General features: G+C 43.0%; 1 protein-coding gene across 1 annotated transcript in view; it reads left to right on the forward strand.

The window, feature by feature from the left end:
* The window catches only part of LOXHD1 (lipoxygenase homology PLAT domains 1), a 285,489-nt gene that overhangs the window by 49,222 nt on the left and 214,875 nt on the right, over positions 1-21,392 (forward strand). Inside the window, exons 6-9 of the mRNA XM_058168108.1 lie at positions 2,900-3,048; positions 5,696-5,819; positions 11,867-12,117; positions 12,898-13,033. Coding sequence (XP_058024091.1) covers positions 2,900-3,048; positions 5,696-5,819; positions 11,867-12,117; positions 12,898-13,033 — 660 coding nt within the window. The remainder of the gene's footprint in view (positions 1-2,899; positions 3,049-5,695; positions 5,820-11,866; positions 12,118-12,897; positions 13,034-21,392) is intronic.

Genomic DNA, 21,392 nt, shown 5'->3' on the forward strand with positions numbered 1-21,392 from the left:
ATCTTGAAACTCCCCCCAAAAAAGTGGTGTTATTAGCCATCAAACCTCAAAAATACACTTTCCCCAAAAGGTTTCCACAATTTTGGCCACTAATGTATGTAAACTAATGTAGACTAATTTAAGCTAGTCCCGCCTTGAGGAAAATCGGTGGTTCGATAAATAAAATAAATACTTCCTTTCAGAGTGTCTAGCAAATCACAGTTCCCAGGATTAAGACCTAGGCCATTGTGACAAAGTTGTGTTGTTTCTTGGGCTATGTTTAAAATCCTCGACTCCTGGACTAAAACCAAAATTTAACAGCCGTTTCACTGTGCAATTAATTATCTAGAGAATTGATGGGTTCCCGTTATGTTTGAAATGGATTTGGGAGGCTTTAATTTAGATGTTGGCATTGAACAGGTATCTCTGATACTATGATTGGAGTGGCGAGGCCCTAAACCAGGGTTGTCAAACTCGATTTCATTGCGGGCCACATCAGGGTTGTGTTTCACCTCCAGTGACTGGGTGGGCGTAGATAGCTTGATGTCACTCATGTCAGGGGCACCTGTGGTGGCCAAGTACTAAGGCAGGACTTCCCTCAGACCCTCCCTCCATCTCATTATAATCCCCTTCCTTCCTTCCTTCCTTCCTTCCTTCCTTCCTTCCTTCCTTCCTTCCTTCCTTCCTTCCTTCCTTCCTTCCTTCCTTCCTTCCTTCCCTCCCTCCCTCCCTTTTCTTCTTTTTCCTTCCCTCTTTATTCTCCTTTCTTCTTCCTTCCCCTCTTTCCTTATTTTTCCTTCCTTGCTCTCCCCCCTCCATCTTTTTCTTTTCCTCTTTCCCTTTCTCCTTTCCTGTCCCTTCTTGGATGCTCAGATGCAAAAGGGGAAACATTTCTCCTTTGGCTTTGTTTTTAGTTTGTTTTGCTAGCCCTCTGCCAGCAAAATCAGAACCCTGGAGGGCCGCATGCAGCCCCTCCCAGGCCCCGTTTTCAGCCGCAACGGCCTCCTGCAACTCTCTGCTAGTGAAAACGGAGCTCAGGTGAGCTGCGTAGCACCCCCAGGCCCCGTTTTCAGCCACGATGGCCTCCTGCAACCCTCTGCTAGTGAAAACGGAGCTCAGGTGAGCCACACAGACCCCCAGGCCCCGTTTTCAGCTGCGATGGCCTCCTGCAACCCTCTGCCAGTGAAAACAGAGCTCAGGTGAGCCACACAGACCCCCCAGACCTGTTTTCAGCTGCGATGGCCTCCTGCAAATCTCTTCTAGTGAAAACGGAGCTCAGGTGAGCCGTGCAGCCCCCCCGGCCCCATTTTCGGCCGCAATGGCCTCCTGCAACCCTCTGCCAGTGAAAACAGAGCTCAGGTGAGCCACACAGACCCCCAGGCCCCGTTTTCAGCCACGATGGCCTCCTGCAACCCTCTGCCAGTGAAAACGGAGCTCAGGGGCCCCCTCAAGCTCCATTTTTGCTGGCAGGGGCACCATGGGCCGGTCCTTTGCTGTTTCCATGGGTGACCCCGCGGGCCAGATCTAAGCAACCCACGGGCTGCATCCCACCCACGGGCCTTGAGTTTGACACCACTGCCCTAAACTGTTTGATGAAATAAAGAACAAAGCAGAGAAATATATACCAAAATTTCCACAATTCCTAACCTTTTTTGAATAGAATAGAATAGAATAGAATAGAATAGAATTTATTGGTCAAGTGTGATTGGACACACAAGGAATTTGTCTTGGTGCATATGCTCTCAGTTTGCTGTTTTCTACAGTGCTACAATACCTGCATCGGAAGCAAGATTTTTGGCAAGTAAGTTGAGGAAACGGAACCAGACTTGAAATGCCGAGCTGACTTTTTGGAATATTTCAAGTAATTGCCCTTTTCTGGCTGGTGACTTTGGCCCAGTCCCCAGGAGACTGTTAATTCTAGTCTCGCCTTAGGCATGAAAGCTGGCTGGTGACATTGGGCCAAGCAACAGGCCGACTGTGAGTTCTAGTCCCACATTAGGAATGAAAGCCGGCTGGATGTTTTGGTGCCAGTCAGTCTCTCTCAGCCCAACTGACCTCACAGGGTTGTTGTGGGGAAAATAGGAGGAGGAAAGAGTACCAGGCATGCTTGCCGTCTTGAGTTCTAGACCTTCCTCTACTTACGAACATAACCAGAACGGTTATGTTCTGATAGGCTGTTCCTAAATCCAAGCAAGCATAAAAATTGTTTTTGCACTTAATTCCAGACATTCACTGGAATTATAACAGAGGCCACCTGCCGTTACTACACAACTAAACAGCTAACAATATCCATATGGGTCAGTGCATAGTATGTAAGCAGAAGGCAGGAATTTACTGTTGGGACCACTCAACTAACACAGTCTCTCTCTCTCTCTCTTTTTTTTTTCTTTGTCTCTTTCTTTCTCCCTCTCTCTTTGTCTCTCTTTGTCTCTCTCTCTCCTCTCTTTCTCCTTCTCTCTCTCTTTCTCTCTTCCTTTCTCTTCCCCCCCTCTCCTTCTCCTTCTCTCTCTTTCTCTTTCTCTCTCTTTTTCTCTTTTTCTCTTTTTCTCTTTTTTCTTTTTCTCTCTCCCTTTCTCTCCCTTTCTTTCTCTCTCTTCTTCTCTTTACCTCTTTATCTCTCTTTTTCTTTCTCTCTCCTTTCTCTCTCCCTTTCTCTCTCTCTCTTCTCTTTACCTCTTTATCTCTCTTGCCTTCTCTCTCTCTCTCTTTATCTTTCTCTCTCTTTATCTTTCTCTCTCTTTCTTTCTCTCTCTTTTTCTCTCTTTCTCTCTCTCTGTCTCTCTTTCCTTTTTCTTTCTCTTTCTCTCTTTCTCTTTCTCTTTCTCTCTCTTTCTCTCTCTCTCTTCTCTCTCTCTCTCCTCCCTCTCTCTCTCCTCTCTCTCTCCATATTTGTTTATCTTTGATTACGTCTGTTGCCTAGGAGAGCGCAGGTTGGACAACGACAAGGACAATTTTGAGAGAGGGTCAGAAGACAAGTTCACCCTTGACGCTCCCAATCTGGGCAAGCTGAGGAAAATCACCATTGGGCATAACAACAAGGGGAGCTCAGCCGGATGGTTCCTTGATAAGGTTTGCTATAAGTTATTCATTCGTTACTTGGGCCACCAAACCAGGAACTCTTAATTTTTATTTTTATTTTTATTTATTTTTTGCATTTATATCCCGCCCTTCTCCGAAGACTCAGGGCGGCTTACACTATGTCAAGCAATAGTCTTCATCCATTTGTATATTATATACAAAGTCAATTTATTGCCCCCAACAATCTGGGTCCTCATTTTATCTACCTTATAAAGGATGGAAGGCTGAGTCAACCTTGGGCCTGGTGGGACTTGAACCTGCAGTAATTGCAAGCAGCTGCTGTTAATAACAGACTGTCTTAGCAGTCTGAGCCACATATCTGAATGCGAGGACAGAGGGAAATATTCTTCCTGCTCTTTAAGCCTCTGTGCCCTGCCTGAGGACTAACTAGTCAAGCCATTGAAATCGGAATACAGGAAGTCCTTGATTTACAAAGTTCATTTAGTGACCCTTTGACGTTACAATGGCATTGAAAAAAAATGGAGTTATGACTGTTTTTCCCACTTACAACCATTGCAGCATCCCTATGGTCATGTAATAATAATAATAATAATAATAATAATAATAATAATAATAATAACAACAACAACAACAACAACAACAACAACAACAACAATAATAATAATAATAATAATAATATCAGAGTTGGAAGGGACTTTGGAGGTCTTCCAGTCCAACCCCCTGCCCAGGTATTTCAGACAAATGGCTATCCAACATTTTCTTAAAAATTTCCAGTGTTGGAGCATTTACAACTTCTGCAGGCAAGTTGTTCCACTGATTAATTGTTCTCACTGTCAGGAAATTTCTCTTTAATTCTAGGTTGCTTCTCTCCTTGATTAGTTACCATCCATTGCTTCTTGTTCTACCCTCAGGTGCTTTGGAGAATAGCTTGACTCCCTCTTCTTTGTGGCAACTCCTGAGATATTGGAACACTGCTATCATGTCTCCCCTAGTCCTTCTTTTCATTAAACTAGACATACCCAGTTCCTGCAACCGTTCTTCATATGTTTTAACCTCCAGTCCCCTAATCATCTTTGTTGCTCTTCTCTGCACTCTTTCTAGAGTCTCAACATCCAATGTGATCAAAATTCAGGCACTTGGCAACTATTTATGATAGCTGCAATGTCCCAGGGTCACCTGATTCCCCTTTTGTGACCTTCTGACAAGCAAAGTCAATGGGGAAGTCAGAAACCAGTCACTTAACAACTGTGGTAAGAAAGGTCATAAAATGGGCAGCTCAGCTGTGATCGTCGGAGCCTTTTAAAAAACTTTTAAAAAGCATTTTTTTAACAATCTATTTGGGCGAATAGGTTGTAAAAATGCTTTTAAAAGTAAAAAAAAAGGCTCTGATGATTGTGCGCCACAGCTGTGATTGTCGGAGCCTTTTTAAAAACTTTTTTGTTGATTTTTTTTTTATTTTTCTAGACAAACATACATAAAAGCATCTTCAATAAAAATACAAACAGCGTGTCGGTTGGTTGATTACAAAACTTTTGTGCAATTTCACCATATTCATAATATGTAATTTATCTTATTTTGCATTTTGCCAATCTAATATATGTCCAAATATTTAATCAATTAATCTTTTGTTTAACTATAAATATTTCTTCCCTGGCTTCATATAAAATGTACTAGATTTTACATTAATTATATTTGTATCATTCATTTCCTTTTCTTAATTCAAACCAATAATATTACGTTATATTTTGTATATTTCAACAATTCTTACATTATAAGTGTCTCTCTCAAACTTCATTAACATATTTTTTAACCTCACCATTGATAAAATAAATCTCATATCTTATAATATTGTTTATCTTCCTGTTCTCTGATTTCAAATGTCAATTTACTCATTTTTAAAAATGCCTAAAAAGTAATTTAAAAAAAAGTTCCGACGATCAGCTGAACAATGTGCAATCTTAAGAACTTTTTAAAGCATTTTTAACTATCGGTTCTGGAGAACCGGTAGTAAAAAAATGCTAAAAAAGTAAAAAAATAAAGGTTCCAATGATCGTGCGTCCTCACCTGATCATCAGAACTTTTTTTAAACATTTACCCAGTCTCTTTTTAAAAACCTACAACCTCTGGAGGCAAGATGTTTCAGAGGTGGGTTTCAGCAGGTTCTGACCAGTTCTGGAGAACCGGTAGCGGAAATTTTGAGTAGTTGGGAGAACTGGTAAATACCACCTCTGGATGGCCCTGCCCCCATCTATTCTCTGCCTCACAATCAGTGGAAAAAACTTTTCTCCAGAAGTTGTGGGCGCTCCAATACTGGAGGATTTTAAGCAGAGATTGAACAGCCATTTACCTAAAATGGTATAAGGCCTCCCGTTTGAGAATGGGATTGGACTAGAACAGGGGTCTCCAAAGGTGTCAGTTAAGACTTGCTGTGGACATGCTGGCTGGGGAATTCTGGGAGTTGAAGTCCACAAGCCTTAAAGTTGCCAAGTTTGGGGACCTCCGGCCTAGAAGACTTCCAAGGTCCCGTCCAACTCTGTTGGTCTGTTAAGAAAGATGATGTTCTCAATGAATACTTGTGGGTAAAAATCTGCTGATTTTTGGGTTGCAAAATCGGTCGAAAGGCAGATAGTTCTAAAGTTTCTCTCTTCACTGATGAGACATTCTGCTCTGATTGTAGGTTATCATTGAAGACATTGGCAACAAGTCAGTGTATGAGTTCCCAAGCTACCGCTGGTTTGCATTGGATGAAGATGATGGCAAAATCCAGCGCGACATTCTTGTGGGAGGAACAGAGGCAACCGGTAAATTTGTTTTTGAGCTGAAAATGATGAAGACGAGACAGCTGAGGATGAACTGGTGTTAAAAGGCTCAGGGCATAGAGGGAGAGTAGAGTAGAATAGAGTAGAATATAGAGTAGAGTAGAGTAGAGTAGAGTAGAGTAGAGTAGAGTAGAGTAGAGTAGAGTAGAACAGAACAGAACAGAACAGAACAGAACAGAAAAAAATAGAAAATATAGAATGGAATGGAATGGAATGGAATGGAATGGAATGGAATGGAATGGAATGGAAGAACAGAACAGAACAGAACAGAACAGAACAGAACAGAACAGAACAGAATATTGTTTATTGGCCAAGTGTGATTGGACACACAAGAAATTTATCTTCAGTGCAGAAGCTTTAAGCGTACTGTCAGGGTTCCAAGTAACACCCCCAACGAAAAAAGACTCCTTAAAGTTCCATTTTATTAGAGATGTCTTATTGGCACATCTGAGAAAACCCGAATCTGAAAGCTTCCAGGTTTTCCCCACCCAAAAGAAAGTCAATCTACTGGTTTTCCCCATGTGTACATGCTCACTTTGTGCGTGTGCATGCCCTGTTTGCACACACGCCTGCCTTCTGCACATGTGCCCGGCCTTCCACGCATGTGCTTTGCTCACACGCATGCCTTCTGCACAGGCACCCAGCCTCAAAAATGTGCCTAAATAGGATGGCATAGAGCCGGGGCAAGTGGGCAGGCCCACCTGTGATTTCCGCTACCGGTTCAGATGAACCAGTCCGAACTGGCTGAATAGCTCCTCTGTCTAGGTGGGTGACTATTTCTTCTTCGAGCTGTGATAGAGAAGGCCCCTTGTGTATATTGACGGATGCTTTATACTTGCCTAATGGCAGATGGAGTCATTGATTAAGACCTCCAACATACATTGGCTGAATGCTTTTGCAACTCAGAGATGAGGAGACTGTTGTGGTCCGCCAGCAGCCTGCGGATCTGGCAATGGAATCAGACAGGGATTAGGCTAAGGAAGAACACAGGGCAGTCCTGGAGGCTGGGGAAAGCCCGGATGAGGGCTCTGCGTTGGAGGCAGAGGTGAGGCCAGGGCCATCGGTGAGTGATGTGAGGACTCCAGAGCCTCCAGAGGCTGAGGGTAGTGAGGCAGAGGCACTCATGAGAAGAGCTGCCAGAAGGCAAGAGCAGCTCAAGCAAAGAGGACGACTCGGGAGTAGGGCCAAGAGATGATTTGCCCCTCCCATAAGGCTTAAAAGACCAGCAACAGTGTTTGGGCTTTGCCGGGAAACAATGTTGATAGCTTTGTCTTGTTGCATTTGTTTCGTATCGGCGTCTTCTGAACTTTTGCCAAGAAAGGCCTTTGGCAGTTTGCCTAATTGGACCAAGGTTGGTGATAGGTCTGAGGAATTGTGTTGGGAGGAATTTGCTTTAATTTAGTTGGGCTACTGAGAATTAACTCATTCTCAGCTGTTCAAATAAAGTTTGTTTGTTTTTACACTGACTGAGTTTCCTAATACCTACTTGGGCCTGGGACACAACAGAGACGTACGGCTAAAGCATTCAGCCAATGTATGTTGGAGGTCTTAATCAATGACTGCTGACTACCATTGGGCAAGGATAAAGCAGCCATCAATTTACACAAGGGGCATTGTCTTCTATCACAACCCGAAGAAGAACTAGTCACCCATCTACAGAACGTTATTAGGACCCTCGTAAAGTAAAAAAAAACAGATGAGAAAAAGGAAACGGCAGATTAAAAAAAACACCACCACCCCCTATAGACGATCCTTCTTGATCTCTTCTTTTGAGGTTTTAAGTAAACCGGATGAATCCATCGAGGTTCCAAACTGCTGGAGAAATAATTGCACGGAGAGAGCAAGAGTGGGGATGGTCATATTTTGCCACTTGGCCAGCTCTTTGTCCTTTCCACCCATTGAGGATTGCACAGAGTTTTTCTTCCCCTTTGAAGAAAACTTCAAAAGCCAATTCTCTTCCCTCCGATTAAAAGAAGAGCAATAGGCAAGAGAGGGCAAAAAGAGAGTGAGAGAGAAAAACACTTCAGGAAACAAGTGCGAAAGCATTGTTTTTATTTATTATTTATTTATTTATTTATTTATTTATTTATATATATATATATATTTATTTGTCGAGTACGTATCAGATAGTATATATAAGTATAAGCATGAATTGAAAACATAAAATGAATACAATTAAAGGGAACATTAGAACAGGGATGGTAGGCACGCTGGTGCGCTTATGCACACCCCTTACAGACCTCTTAGGAATGGGGTGAGGTCAACAGTAGCCCGGCTAAGGTTAAAATTTTGGGGGTTTTGGGATGAAACCACAGAGTCAGGTAGTGCATTCCAGGCATTGACCACTCTGTTGCTGAAGTCGAATTTTCTGCAATCGAATTTGGAGCAGTTTACCTTGAGTTTGTATCTATTGTGTGCTCGTGTATTGTTGCGGTTGAAGCTGAAGTAGTCATTGACAGGTAGGACATTGTAGCAGATGATTTTATGAGCTATGCTTAGGTTTGATCGAAGGCGGTGTAGATCTAACTTTTCTAAACCCAGAATTTCAAGTCTGGTGGCTTTTTGTTTTGTTTCGTTGGCTTAATATCTTGTGTTTACCAAGCTGGACCATTATATCTTGCAAGTCAGATGCCAAAGAGTGAGCGGCGGCTCTCCTGCCCAACCCAAGTTGCAAAATCAGGGGTTGTCCTTTCCTAAAGCATGCCTGGGCTTCTCCGCGGAACTCTGAACCAAGCCACGCCAAGGTGCTAATGGGCTACCCAGAATCCCCTGCTCCCCAGGGAAAGGAAGCGGAGGAGAATGCAGAACTCTGAAACATCTGGGCAAACAGCAGGCATGCTGGGAAGCTGAGCACGATCCAAGATTTCTGCCAGCCGATTCCCAGCCTCCGTTGATGTAGCTGCCCTTTTGAAGGCGGCTCAATTATTTATCTCAGCAATTATTTGACATGTGAAAAAAAATTTCCCGGTCACTTTGATAGAATTTTGGCTTGGAACCAGAGGTGTCCTCAGTCTGTGACTTTGTAGAAGTTCTCTTGCTACTGCAGATCCCAATACAGGTAGTCCTCGACTTACGGTGAACAATTGAGCCCAACATTGCCATTGCTAAGGTGGACAGTTGTTAAGCGAGTTTTATTTTGTTTGTTTGTTTGTTTATGAAATTTATTAGCCGCCCGTCTTAGCGCAAGGCAACTCTGATTTGTAAGGTTTGCCCAATCTTACGGCTTTTCCTTGCCATTCAGTTGTTAAGTGATTCACTGCAGTTGTTAAATCAACCACGGTCATTAAGCCAATCTGGCTTTTCCCCTTGATTTTGACCTCGGAAGGATGGAAGGCTGAGTCAATCTCGAGCCCGGTGAGGTTCGATCTGCGAAATTGCAAGCAGCTGGCAGTCAACAGAAGTAGCCTGCAGTACTGCACTCTAACCACTGCACCACTGTGGCTCAGTGAAGATAAGACAGCTGAACGGTTTGGTTTAGTTGCTGAGTAAATTGTGCTATCTGAAGTCAGATAAAGATAGCCCTTGATTTACATTTTTTTTAGTGACCATTCTCAGTTACAACGTGACTTATGAGTTTTTTTCACACTTACGACCAGGGGTGAAATCTACTTACCTTCCCTACCGGTTCAGAAGTGCATGTACATGCGGACTGTCTGCGCATGCGAAAACCCTTTTGCACATGTGCAGAGGGTAAAAAATGAAAAATGAAAAAAATGCGCAGAGAGTAAAAAATAAAAAAGTAATGATGACTGGGTGGGTGGGTGAAGCCTCGTGCTGCCGTCGCTACAGGTTCTCCGAACCACCCAATACCATCGCTACCGGTTCTCCCGAATCGGGCCGAACCGGTAGCATTTCACCCCTGCTTACTACCATAGCAGCATCCCCAGGGTCACATGATCAGAATTCAGACACTGCTCATATTTATGATGGTTGCAATGTCCCGGGGTCACGTGGCGACCTTCTGACAAACCAAGTCAATAGAGAAGCCAATCACTTAACAACCATGTTACTAAATTAACCTCTGTAATGATTCACTTAACATCTGTGGCAAGGGAAAAAATTTGGGTTAGAAATGTTAAATTCACGCAGGCACAGAATCTGCGGGAAATTTTTTATAAAATGTTTTATAGATGGCACTTAGATCCTAAGAAATTATCGTGTATGTACCCAGATATGCAAGCAAAATGTTGGAGATGTAATTGTGATGACGCTACATATTTTCACATTTGGTGGACTTGTAAGGACATAAAGGCCTTTTGGATAAAAATTTGGTGGATTTTACAAAATGTTTTGAAAAAGAAGATAAAAGTTCCTGCCGCAATTTTTTTTGTTGGGAATTATTACGGACTGTACAGTAATTGAGACTAAATTGATTTTAAATCTAATAACAGCAGCAAGATTACTAATAGGACAATACTGGAAGAAAAAAGAAGTACCTACAATAGGAGAATGGATATTGAAAATTGCCAATTTGGCTGAGATGGCGAAGATATCAGCCTTTTTGAAAGACAATACGCAAGAAAGATACTTAAACGAATGGAAAAAATGGATTGACTATATTCAAAGTAGATATCAGACTAAGAGTTATCAGACTGTTTTTGAATGATTATGATGTATTATTCTTGATTGTTTTCGGGGGAAGTTAGGAACTGATGATTGTAGGGGTATAATTAAGTTGGGACGAAAATTTTTTAGCATATGTTTGTTTTATTTTTAACTATATCTTGTGCTTGTTCCGGGAAGTCGGGGGGGGGGAGGGGGGTTGTGAAGGGAGGGGGGAGGGGAGGTGGGGGAAAGGGGAAAAAATTTTCTGTAAAACTTTTTGAATAAAAAAAAAAAGAGTTCTACCTGGAAAAAGAAAAAAAAAACATCTGTGGCAAGAGAGGTTGTAAAATGGGACACAACTCACTTAAAAAGTCTCTTGCTTAGCAATAGAAATTTTGGGCTCAATTGTAATTACCACACCTTTGCCTCTTCTCTCTCTCTTACCTGACAGGATTTCCTTTAAAAAAAAATAGCTAGGTGACAGATAGAAATTGTAGGAAGAAAAATCCAGTCTCGTTCCAAGCTGGGAGAAAGGCGCTGGAAATAAAATGGAGGCTGATTGGAAAGAAGGACTCTCTTTATTGACGGGCAGACCCAACAACAGCATGCGGTTCTGGGACAGCTGACAAATGAGTTTAATGATTGCAAGGATTTTTATATGGTTTTACAGTATTTTGTAATTTTGAGGTTTTCTCTGTGTGCTTTCATTATTTGATTAGGGATGGGTTAATCCTATTATGTCCTAGAGGCCATGTCCTGTCTTTCTTAATCCCATCATCTGGAGCTGAAGGTGTTTTGTTTGTGAAGAGATTGGCTCGGATTTTTTAACGGGTGCAAAATATGCACCTCTAAAGACTTCAGGCATCTGCTGGAGGCTGTTGGGGGTGCTTTCTGCCTTTGTTAAAAAAATTTCTCCATTCCTCCTTTATAAGAGCTTAAGAGCACCAGTGTGCCTATTGTCCTTGTCCTAATGTTCCCTTTAGTTGTATTCATTTTATGTATTCAATTCATGCTTATACTTATATATATTATTTAATATATATTTGACAATATAAATAAATAAATAACTAGTCAGGGGTGGGGAACTATGGCCCCTTTATGACCTGTCTGCAGTAATTAGCATTAGTAATAGAGGTGGTACTCAGCTGGTTCAGACCGGTTCGGGTGAACCGGTAATGCTGACGATGAGTTGGCCCCGCCCACCTGCCCCCCCGCTCTATCATGTCCTTTATTTCCTGCTTTGTAGCTCATCTCAATCGTGCGACACATTGCTGACTTGGAAGGTAAGCAGCTGAGCTTCTAAATGCACCATTTTCAGCGCTGCGCACAAGCGCCTTAGGCCTGCATGTGCGCAAAGTGTGTGCTCACCGAAGAAGTTATTAAACCGGCAGCATCCCACCACTGATTAGTAATAAACCCCTTATTAGTAAGGTTGTTGTGGTAACTACATTTGCATTCTGCTTCTCTAACTCCCCTCCCCTCAGGTATTGTTTACAACGTGGCAGTGGTCACAGGTGACGTTAGAGGGGCAGGAACCAACTCCAAAATTCATATTGTCCTGCATGGCTCCAAAGGGCTGAAAAACAGCGGGAAGATTTTTCTGGAAGGAGGGAAGTTTGAACGGAGCAGGACCGACCTTTTCAATATCGAAATTGCGGCTCTCCTTAGCCCCTTAAGTCGCATCTCCATCGGGCACGATAACGCTGGCATCAGCTGTGGCTGGTATTGCGAGAAGGTAAGGACGTGTCCTAAGATGCTGTTGAACAGCTGTTTAAGCTTTTTTTTATCCCACTGGCAACATGATCAGGGTGAGCTAAGACATAAATACATACATACATACACGCATACATACGCATGCATGTAATTGAAAGCTCTGATTTCACTTATGAAAGTCAGATCATAATTATAATTGAACGCTCTGATTTCAATTATGAACTCAGACTTAAACATTGGGCCCTATCTAACAAAATGAAATTCAATCGGGGAAAAAGTAAGGTCCTACATTTAACAAGTCAGTTGCCAAGCGTCTAAATTTTGATCACGTGACCGTGGGAAAGCTCAGAGGTGAGATTCAACTGGTTCTGTCTGGTTCGGGCGAACCGGTAGTGGCGACTGTGGGAGGCTTCGCCCACCCACCCGGATGTAATGTGCGAGCACTGCGCAAAACGCGCAAGCACTGCGTGCACTCACATTTGCGAACCAGAAGGGGAGGTAAGTGAACCCCACCTCTGGGAATGCTGCCATAGTTGTAAGTGTGAAAAGCGGTCATAAGTCACTTTTTTTCAGTGGCGTTGTAATTTTGAATGGTCACTAAATGAACGGTTGTAAGTCGAGGACTACCTGCAGGTGAGCCTATCAGGGAGCTGTAGACCTTTATTACATCTTCCCCAATCCGGTGCCTTGCAGATATTTTGGGATGGCAGCATGCCTTTGGAGGGCACCAGATTGGGCAAAGGGCGGAGGCCAGGTTGAATATGAATTAACGGGAATCATTCATTTTATCTCCCTCTGCCAGGTGGTGGTGTACTGTCCATTTACTGGAATCGAACAGACGTTTCCCTGTGGGAAGTGGCTGGATGAGAACGAAGCGGATGGCCTGGTGGAACGGGAACTCTACGAAATGCTGTCACTGCGTCGGAAAAGACTGAAAAGTAAATGCAATGGGAAAAAATAAATAAATCTTGCTTCCCATTTCTTTATAAATATAGGTAGTCCTTCAACCACAAAGGAGTCTAATTTTTCTACTGTTAAGCAAGACGGTTGTTATGTGAGTTTTGCCCCATTTTACAACCTTTCTTGCTGCAGTCGTTAAGCGAATAACTGCAGTTGTTAAGTGAATCATTTGGTCTTATCACCAACCTTGGTCTAATTAGGCAAACTGCCAAAGGCTTTTCTTGGCAAAAGTTCAGAAGCAGAAGAGGCCGACAAGAAATAAATGCAGCAAGACAAGGAGCAAGGCTATCAACATTGTTTTCCGACAAAGAGCCCAAATGCTGTTGCTGGTCTTTTAAGCCTTATGGGCAGGGCCAATAATCTCTTGGCCCTACTCCTGAGTTGTCCTCTTTGCTTTAGCTGCTCTTGCCTTCTGGCAGCTCTTCTCATGCATGCATTAGGAACAGCCTCTTCCTATTCCTCTGCCACACTACTGTCAGCCTCTGGAGGCTCCGGAGTCTGCACATCACTCCCCGATGGCCCTGTCCCCATCTCTGCCTCTGATGCAGAGCCCTCATCTGGGCCTCCCCCAGCCTCCAGGACTGGCCCATGTTCTTCCTCAGCCCCATTGCTGTCCGACTCTGCTGCCAGCTCCGCAGGCTGCTGGTGGACCATGACATTTAGTTCTTTTTTTTACTAGACGTATAGGTCCAATCCATTTTACTCTCTGTTGTGAGTACAAAATGAAACTGTGGCAGATTTATATTGGGGTTTTAACATAACGTCTGGACTTAGCATTTCTAATTCTTTAGGAAAGGATGACATGGGATAAAGATTAAGGTAAAGGTTTCCCCTGTCCAGTCATATCCAACTCTTGGAGGCAGTGCTCATTTCTTTTCTTAGCCGATGGAATGGAGCCAGCATTGTCCGATGGCATTTCTGTGATCATGTAACTGACATAACTATACACTGAGGAAAGGAGGAGGAGGAGGAAGGAGAAGAAGGAAGAAGAAGAGGAGGAGGAGGAGCAGTGGTGGTATTCAGCCAGTTCTATCCAGTTCAGGCGAACCGATAGCAGCAGCTGTGGGAGGCTTCGCCCACCCGCCTGGACATCATCATGTCCCGTTTTTGATGCTCTGCGCATGCTCGCATGCTCACATTTGTGAAATGGTAGTGATGGTAAGTGAATACCACCCCTGAGGAGGAGGAGGAGGAGGTGGAGGACGAGGAGGAGGAATTAGAATTAGAATGCTTTATTGGCCAAGTGTGATTGGACATACAGTAGAACCTCTGGTCACATATGCTTCTGACCATGACCAAATCGTGTTCCGACCCAAAAATTCAGTTTTTTCCCCCGGCCGATTTCTCCTTCCGCACCATTTTTTTTTTTTGTAAGCACCAAATTTCCAAAATTAGGTTCAGGTCATGACCATATCAGTATTGTGACTCCAGCCCCCGAACCTGGCCCCATGCCCAAAAGTGACTCTGAAAGTGAGGGGGAAGGGCCAGTAAGGCTTACCTCGGGAGCACTGATTCCTTTGGCTTGGCTCCAGGAGCCAGAACCAGACCCAATGATGATGAGGCTGTCATCCCCTGATTCCTCCCTTCCCCAGGCTATGCCTTCAGACCCACCTGATAATAATAATAATCAAGCTTGGTTTGACCCACGCTTCAGAAGATTAGAGAGGCGACGTCATCAAAAGGAAGGGTGGGGCAGGAGCCCCACCCCACAGGATATATAAGGAGCTTTGGGACTACTCTCACTCCACGGGAAGCAAAAGTTTAGCTGAACCGTTTCAGAAAGAGCTGAAAGTCTTGCTTCGTGAGTCATTTGTTTGAACTTTGGCAGGCAGCTGCTATTTCTCTGCCAGGACTGATAAGAGCCGTGAATCCACTGGCTGAAGGCCAGCTCGTGGGTCTGAAGTGGGGAAGGAGACAGAACAATCAGTTTGTGACCAAAGGTATGGAATGAATTACGGTCATGACCAGAGGTTCTACTGTGGAAGGAATTTGTGTCCCGTGCATAAGCTCTCAGTGTACATACAAGCAACAAGTGATAAATCATGATCATCATCATGAAATACAATAATCATAAATCATAAGATACAAACTTAATTATAGTCATAGGATACTGAATAAGCAAACAACATAAATCATAACAGGATACTAAATAAAGGCAATCAACATAAATTGTGAGATACAAACAACAAAGTTATAGTCATAAGAAGCAAGGAAATAGATAATAGGAAAGATGAGAAGGATAATAGGTGATACAGCCCTATTAGGTAGTTTGACATCCTAGGGCATAGACAGTGTTGTGGGAATTAGTTGTTTAGCAGAGTGATAGCATGGGGGAAAAAGCTATCTTTATGTCTGATTGTTTTGGCCTGCAATGCCGTGTAGGGTCGTCTTGAGGAAAGATATTGAAACAGTTTACATCCAGGATGTGAGGGGTCTGTAGATATTTTCACAGCCCTCTTTCTGGCTCATGCATTATACAGGTCCTCAATAGAAGGCAGGCTCATTGTTGTAACGCTGTTACCTTCCCACCGAAGTGGTACCTATTTATCTTCTCACATTTGCATGCTAGGTGGGCGGGAGCTGAGGGAAGTAATGGGAGCTCACCCCGTCATACAACGCTTTGGGTCTCGAACCCGGGCTATCAGTCTTCCAGCTGACAGCAACTTTAACCACTGAGTCATTACACTCCCTCTTGAAGATGTTTAACATAATGTCTGGATTTAACATTTCTAGTTTTTTAGGTAAGGATGACTTAGGATTTCATTGAGGGCCGCATCAGGGTTGTGTTTGACCTCAGGGGACATGGGGGCCATAGCCAGGGTGGGTGTGGCCAGAGTGGGCTTCAAAAATTTTAGCAAGGGGTTCTCTGCCTGGTTGCTGGGTGGGTGTGGCCATGGTGGGTGTGGCCTAGTCAGCCTCCTGCACCACGGTGGGTGGGGCACGCATTTTTGTCCTCCCCAGGCTCCGGAGGTTTTTCTTGAGCCTCCCAGAGGGCAAAAACGGCCTCCCCAGGCTCTGGAGGCCCTCTGGAGGCTGGAAATGGGTTCGTTTCCAGCCTTCCTGATATTCCGGGAGGCCCGTTTTTCACCCTCCCCGAGTCTCTGCGCATGCTCTGCACTTACCTGCATCCAAAATGGGCCACGTGGGGACTCCTGGAAGGGGCAGGGCAGGGTAGATGGGCCAGCCAGAAGTGGGATATAGGGGTTCTCTGAACTGCACAGAATCTTACCTAGAGGTTCTCCCGAACCCCTGTGAACCCCCAACAGCCCAACAGCCCTGGATGTGGCCAGTTCGATGTCACTCATCGAGGCTCTGTTTTTAGCAGGAAAGGCTCACCCAGGCTCCATTTTTGCCCGCAACCATCTTCTGCAGCTCTCTGCCAGAAAAACAAAGCTCAGGAAGCCCTGCATGGCCCCACCTGGGCTCGGCCTCCGCTGGCTCTGTTTTTGTTGGCAAAGGGACTGCGGGCCGGTCCTTCACTGTTTCCAGGGTGGGCCCGCTGGCCAGAATCTAAGCAGCCTATGGGCTGGATCAAGCCCGCGGGCCTTGAGTTTGATGCCTCTGGGATAGGGTATTTCTAAGGATGCTTGTCTTTTGCAGCTCGTCTTCGGATGACCACAAAACCCTGCACAAGGGGAAATCATATTCTAAAGAGATGGTCGCACTCCACTAACTGCAGGGCTTACATTTCTGTGCAACACTTAAAAAAAAAAAGAAGCCAAAAGCATAGAATACCATCATACCCTGCAAAAATGAATTGCATTCTTTTCCTCCCACCCAGGGAAAGATAAATGTTAACCGTATCTTCTTAGTCTTGCAATTGTACTTCTTATCGTGGATCTGCTGGGATCAAACCATCAAAATCTGCTCCTAGCGTGTTTCATTATTCTTTTTTTTTTTTTTGCGACCCCCATTCCTTTCAGAGGAACAAAATGTTTTTTTATCCATGTACTTGAACATCCTGTTAAAGATCTAATCTGGACAGAATAACTTTAGATCACAACAACTCTAATCTCCCACTTTCCTTGTCCGAGACTATTGAAAGAATTTTATTGTCTGTTAAGGTGGTAAAATAAACATTCAAAAGCTTCAGGTTGTGCTTCACAGAAAGGAAGGTCAGAAAAAGACATTTTCATGCCTGATTCACAACTGGAACTCAGAGAAAACGGGAGGAGGATACTGTAGCCTTTCATCTCCTCTTGATCATAGTAGTGCAACAAATATTTTAAAAAGTGGCTAATTTATTTATTTACTTATTTAGCATACGGCATAGAGCAGGGGTCTCCAACCTTGGCAACTTTAAGACTTGTGGACTTTAAGACTTGTGAGCTTTGCTGGCTGAGGAACTCTAGGAGTTGAAGTCCACAAGTCTTAAAGTTGCCAAAGTTGGAGACCCCTGGCATAGAGTACTTCAGAGGACTTCATTTTTCTTCCCATAGCTGTGCTGTGCTAAATATAACAGAATAACAAAGTTGGAAGGGACCTTGGAGGTCTTCTAGTCCAACCCCAGAGGTGGGCTGCTGCCGGTTCGCACTGGTTGAGGCGAACTGGTAGTTACGATTCTGCGCAGTTCGGCGAACCGGTAAATCCCACCACTGGCTGGCCCTGCCCCGTTTGTTTTTCAGGCTGTTTTCTGGGCCAAACATGACCTGAAAAACGGCCTGAAAATGGCCCCAAAAATGGCTGAAAATGCCCCCAAAATGGCCTGAAAATGCCCCCCCGCAAAAAGGTCCAAAAAGGCTGAAAAACAGGTGGGGGAGGGATTAGTCCCAATCGGCTAAATCTTACTGGCTGAAGCCTTTGAGGTGAGTGGCTGGGAGGTGGGGCTGAGTATGATGAGTGATGTCACCCACCCAATCACATGACCAATTGCCCATGCCTACCCAACCAGAGAACCGGTTGTTAAGCTATTCAAGTCCCACCATTGTCCAACCCCCTGCTCAAGCAGGAAACTCTATACCTGTGATGGCGAACCTATGGCACACATGCCAGAGGTGGCACCCAAAAGCCCTCTTTGTGGGCACGCACACAGGCACCAGCTGCTTTTCTTGTTTCCTGTGTGCACATGCACACTGGCCAGCTGGTCTTCATGAGCACTGGAGCGCCGGAAAACGGTCCAAAAAACAGCCCCAAAACAGGCTGTTTTTGGGGGCTTTTTGGGGTCATTTTCCAGGGCCCCAAAAACAGCCTCAAAACAGGCATGCTGGCCAGCTGGACTTCGGGTTTCTGGTGCTCCGGCGTGCACAAAGACCAGCTGGCTGGCATGCAAGCGGGTGCTGGAAACCCAAAGACCAGCTGGCCGGCACCCCCATGTACATGCATGTACGTGTTGTGACTCCAGCCCCCGAACCTGGCCCCATGCCCGAAAGTGACTCCAAAAGTGAGGGGGAAAGGCCAGTAAGGCTTACCTTGGGAGCACCGATTTCTTGGCCCGGCTCCAGGAGCCAGAACCAGACCAGTCGGAGGACGTAATGAGGCTGTCATCCCCTGATTCCTCCCTTCCCCAGGCTACGCCTTCAGACCCAGCTGATAATAATAATAATCAAGTTTGGATTGACCCGTGCTTCAGAAGATTAGAGAGGCGGCGTCATCAAAGGAAAGTGTGAGGCAGGAGCCCCACCCCACAGGATATATAAGGAGTTTTGGGACTGCTCTCATTCCACGGGAAGCAAAAGCTAGCTGAACCGTTTCAAAAAGAGCTGAAAGTCTTGCTCCGTGTGTCATTTGTTTGAACTTTGGCAGGCAGCTGCAATTTCTCTGCCAGGACTGATAAGAGCTGTGAATCCATTGGCTGAAGGCCAGCTTGTTTTTTTTGTTTTTTGTTTATTGAAAGAGTTTTAAAAAACAAAAACATTTCCCCCCCTTTTTTCCCCCTCCCTCCCAAAAAACAAAACAAAACAAAACCCTCCCCCCTCCCTCCCTCCCCCCCGGCTTCCCGGGTCAATCACAAGGTATTGTTATACATAAACCAAACATAGAATAAAATTTTCCCTTCCAATCCAAATAACCACATCCAAAGCTTTTCATCTCCCAACCCCTCCCATTACATAAAATAACTTTCTAATTATTCAAAGGCAATCTGATATTTCTTAATCTGATATCTGTTTTGTAGATAATCAATCCATTTTTCCATTCAATTAAATATCTTTCCTGCGTATTGTCTTTTAAAACGCTGAGATTTTAGCCATCTCAGCCAAATTAATAACTTTCAATATCCATTCTTCTATTGTAGGTATCTCTTCTTTCTTCCAGTATTGTCCAATCAACAGTCTTGCTGCTGTTATTAAATTCAGAATCAATTTAGTCTCAATCCCTGTACAATCCGTTATAATTCCCAAAAGGAAAAATTGTGGCAGGAACTTTATCTTCTTCTTCAGTACATTTTGAATAATCCACCAAATTCTTATCCAAAAGACCTTAATTTTCTTGCAAGTCCACCAAATATGAAAATATGTAGCATCATCACAATCACACCTCCAACATTTCGCTTGGATATTAGGATACATACATGATAATTTTTTGGGATCTAAGTGCCATCTATAAAACATCTTATAAAAATTTTCCCTTAAATTCTGTGCTTGTGTAAACTTAACATTTCTAACCCAAATTTTCTCCCATGTTTCCAACATTATTAGTTCCTGAATATTCTGTGCCCATTTTATCATACAATCCGAATCTATTTCAAGCAACACATTATACAATCTCTTTATATGCTCCTGGGTCTGATTTCTAATTTGCTTTATTAAATTTTCCTCCTTTGCATTATACCAATTTTTGATCTTCTTTCCATCTAGCACTTATTTGCCCATATTGAAACCAAGTATAATTCCTCCTTCTTCATTTAATACCTGTAATGATTTTAATTGCAATCTACCTCCTTCAGCATACAAAAGTTCTTTATAAGTAATCATTTCCTGTTTCTGTTCTATATTTATATTCTCTATTGCATGTCTAGGGCTCGCCCATATAGGAATCTTGTAATCTAATTTATAGGAATATTTTTCCAGACCATAAAGAGCACTTCTCAACACATGATTCTTAAAAGCCCTATCCACTTTTTTTTCATAAAATAAGTACGCATGCCATCCATATAACAAGTCATAACCTTCTATATTCAAAATTCTTTCCTCTGTTAAGTTAAACCAGTCACTTATTACTGAAAGGGTTACTGCTTCATAATATAGTTTAAAGTTAGGCATTCTTAAACCACCTCTTTCCCGTGAGTCCTGTATTATTTTCATTTTAACCTCGCCTTTTTACCCTGCCATATAAATTTATTAATCCCAATCTGCCAATCTTCCAAATTTTTATCCTTTTTAATTATAGGTATCATCTGGAACAGAAACAAAATCTAGGTAACACATTCATTTTAATAGCAATCCTTCCCAATAGGGATAACTGCAATTTCTTCCAGCCACTCATATCATTCTGAACTTTTGCCATAGCAAGTCATAATTATTCTTATAAAGTTTCTTGTTCGATGAGCTAATATAGACCCTAAATATTTAACCTTTTTACTACCTCAAATCCTGTCATTTCCTCTAGTTTTGTTTCTGTTGTATAGACATATTTTTAATTATCACTTTTGTTTTATTCTGATTTATTTTAAATCCTGATACCTTTCCATATTTATCAATTACTTCCAACAAAATCTACTTGAATTTATAGGATTCGTTAACGTAACCACTACATCATCTGCAAAAGCTCTAACTTTGTACTCATATTGTCTAATCTTAATTCCTCTATTTTCATTAATTCTCGTATTTTATCTAATAATGGTTCCAGAGTCAAAACAAACAATAATGGTGATAAGGGACATCCCTGTCTCGTTCCTTCATAATCTTAATAACTTCTGTCAAACTACCATTTACTATAATCTGTGCTGTTTGCTCTCCATAAATCGCTTTAATTATTCTAATAAAACAGTCTCCAAATTGCATTTTCTCTATTAATTTAAATAAAAAATCCCAATGCAATCGATCAAAGGCTTTCTCTGCATCCAAAAAAATAAGTGCTGCTGAAGTATTCTTCTTTTCCAAATATTCCAATATATTAATAATCTGTCTAACATTATTCCTCATCTGCCTCCCTTTTATAAAACCAGATTGATCAGTATGATTTCTTTGTTGTAAAACTAACATTAATCTATTTGCTATTATTTTACAAAATCTTATAATCATTATTTAAAAGTGAAATCGGCCTATAGTTACCAGGTTTAGAGCAGTCTTGCTCCTCTTTGGTATCAGTGAAATAAAAGATGTTTTCCATGACGGGGTATTCCCACCCTAATTGTATCTGATTAAATAATTCTTTAAGTGGGCCTAATATTTCATCCTG

The sequence above is a fragment of the Ahaetulla prasina genome, chromosome 2, assembly GCF_028640845.1.
Source record: "Ahaetulla prasina isolate Xishuangbanna chromosome 2, ASM2864084v1, whole genome shotgun sequence".
Lineage (NCBI taxonomy): Eukaryota > Metazoa > Chordata > Lepidosauria > Squamata > Colubridae > Ahaetulla > Ahaetulla prasina.